This window comes from Cyprinodon variegatus, unplaced genomic scaffold, assembly GCF_000732505.1.
Source record: "Cyprinodon variegatus isolate N-32 unplaced genomic scaffold, C_variegatus-1.0 Scaffold225, whole genome shotgun sequence".
NCBI lineage: Eukaryota > Metazoa > Chordata > Actinopteri > Cyprinodontiformes > Cyprinodontidae > Cyprinodon > Cyprinodon variegatus.
The window spans coordinates 998,274-1,000,174 of record NW_015150678.1 but is presented as its reverse complement, the minus strand read 5'-3'; the positions used below and the strand labels follow the sequence as shown (position 1 = coordinate 1,000,174).

Genomic DNA, 1,901 nt, shown 5'->3' with positions numbered 1-1,901 from the left:
TCTGCTTCTGTCTCCTTGAACCCCAGTGGGCCTCAGCAGATGGCCGCTCACTCTGAGCCTGGTTCTGCTGGAGGTTTCTTCCTATTAAAAGGGAGTTTTTCCTCTCCACTGTCGCTACAAGCATGCTTTGTGTGAGGGATTGTATTCAAGTCAATGCAAGTCGATGCAATCAGCTGGTTTTCCTTAGATAGAAAACTTTGAATAAATCTGACTGGATGATCTGGTTGAAACGTAAATTTTCTTGAGATGACATGTTGTGAATTGGCGCTATAGAAATAAACTGAATTGAATTGAAGCTAGACATATTGAAGTTAGTTTTAAATCAGTTTGGGTCCGGATTAGCCAGCAGGTGGGCCCCGGTCCGTTAATCTGTGACCTCTGCAGCAGAGGATCTGGGTCCTACCAACCCGTTGCTTTGGTAGAAATCTACAAAGTTAATTCAAAACCAGTTAGCTTCTTCAATGCAACTCAATCACTTCCCTCTAACACTATTTAATCAATTAAAACTCGGTGATGAGCTCCAAGGTAAAAGTAAAGCATAAAGGAGATCATCCTGCGACCTGTGGGTTGATGTGCGCCTCTCCGTGTTCTGTAAGCTGTTTGTCCGGTCCATTAAAAATGAAATTATTAGACTTTGAATCTAGACCTAGAGAAATGGGAAAGGTTCCTACGTGTGACATTTATTTCCCCTGAAATATTTTGTTTCCTGATGTCTTTGTGATGTTAAGTGTGAACCAACAGTGCATTTTTAAGCAACCAGGGAAGCAGTTTATTTCAAGTCAAGAATTAATTTAGAAGAATAAATTTCACTGTTCCCTTTCATTTAGTTCAGCTCTTAAACATCTTGAACATTAGTCACACCTATCTATATTACACAAAATAACACGCGTTTTCATTTATTGAACTTTGTGACAATATAATTTTCAATTTTATGGCACCTGCTATCAAGAGTTAAATTAATCTTTTAAGTTTTAATTCAGTTCAACTGAACATGCTGATTTTTCACATTATGTAGACATAAAAAAAATAGAGTTGAAGTAACCAAGATGCTTAAATAGATCCAACAGATGCTAGATTTCTTTTTTCTGTGTGTTTTACCATCAAAACTGCATCTAAAACTACAATATTGCAAAAAGTATATATATATATATGCAAACAGTGTATTTCAGGACACTTTAAAAAGTCTTAATGACCATTAACTAATCCTCTAATAATCTATAATTTTAACAAAGGTATAAAGTATAATGTTAGTGATGTAACATAATGTCTATATGTACAAATAAAACAGCATTCAGAACTGATGTGTACAATAGAGGAGGAGGCTTAGTGGTCCAGCAGCAGTAAACTACGGGTGGGAACAGGACCTCAGCAGCAAATCAAAGTGAATCATCCTGACAGACACCTCCTCTACAATCAAACCACACTCTCGTCTTCTTCTATTCTCCTTCGTCTACCAATCTATCAGTTTATTATTGTGGAGGAGAGGGTGGGATGCTTTGCCAGTAGCCGAGTTGTCATCATTCCAGTTTTGAGCTGATAAATTCACTCAGAGCTCACCATAGTTCTGAGCTCCCGGAAAACCTGATGGTTTACAACAAATCCTGAGCGGGAAAAAACCCTTCCTGTTCCTTTGTCAGCCTACAAGCCAAAACAGAGGGCAGAGTTAACCGTCAGAGGATGAGGAGAACGGCCACCGACTGCCTGTCCTGGCTTCAGGAATGAAGGACATTATGGGGCAGGACTTCATCAACACGGATTACATCTTTAAAACCTCAGAGATGAACTGTACAGTAGAAAGGTCAGAAAAAAAAAAAGGATGTTTTCATTTGGAATGACCATGTAATGCTAGAATCACCACAAAGCAAAACTGGGAGGTTTCATTGCATCGTTTAAACGCTGTA

General features: G+C 38.7%; 1 protein-coding gene across 1 annotated transcript in view; it reads right to left on the bottom strand.

Moving 5' to 3' along the window:
* Window positions 1-1,624, bottom strand: part of ttbk1 (tau tubulin kinase 1) — a 73,136-nt gene extending 71,512 nt beyond the window's left edge. The window contains exon 1 of the mRNA XM_015380941.1: window positions 1,558-1,624. Coding sequence (XP_015236427.1) covers window positions 1,558-1,560 — 3 coding nt within the window. The 5' untranslated portion in view covers window positions 1,561-1,624. The remainder of the gene's footprint in view (window positions 1-1,557) is intronic.
* Between the last annotated feature and the right edge of the window lie 277 nt (window positions 1,625-1,901).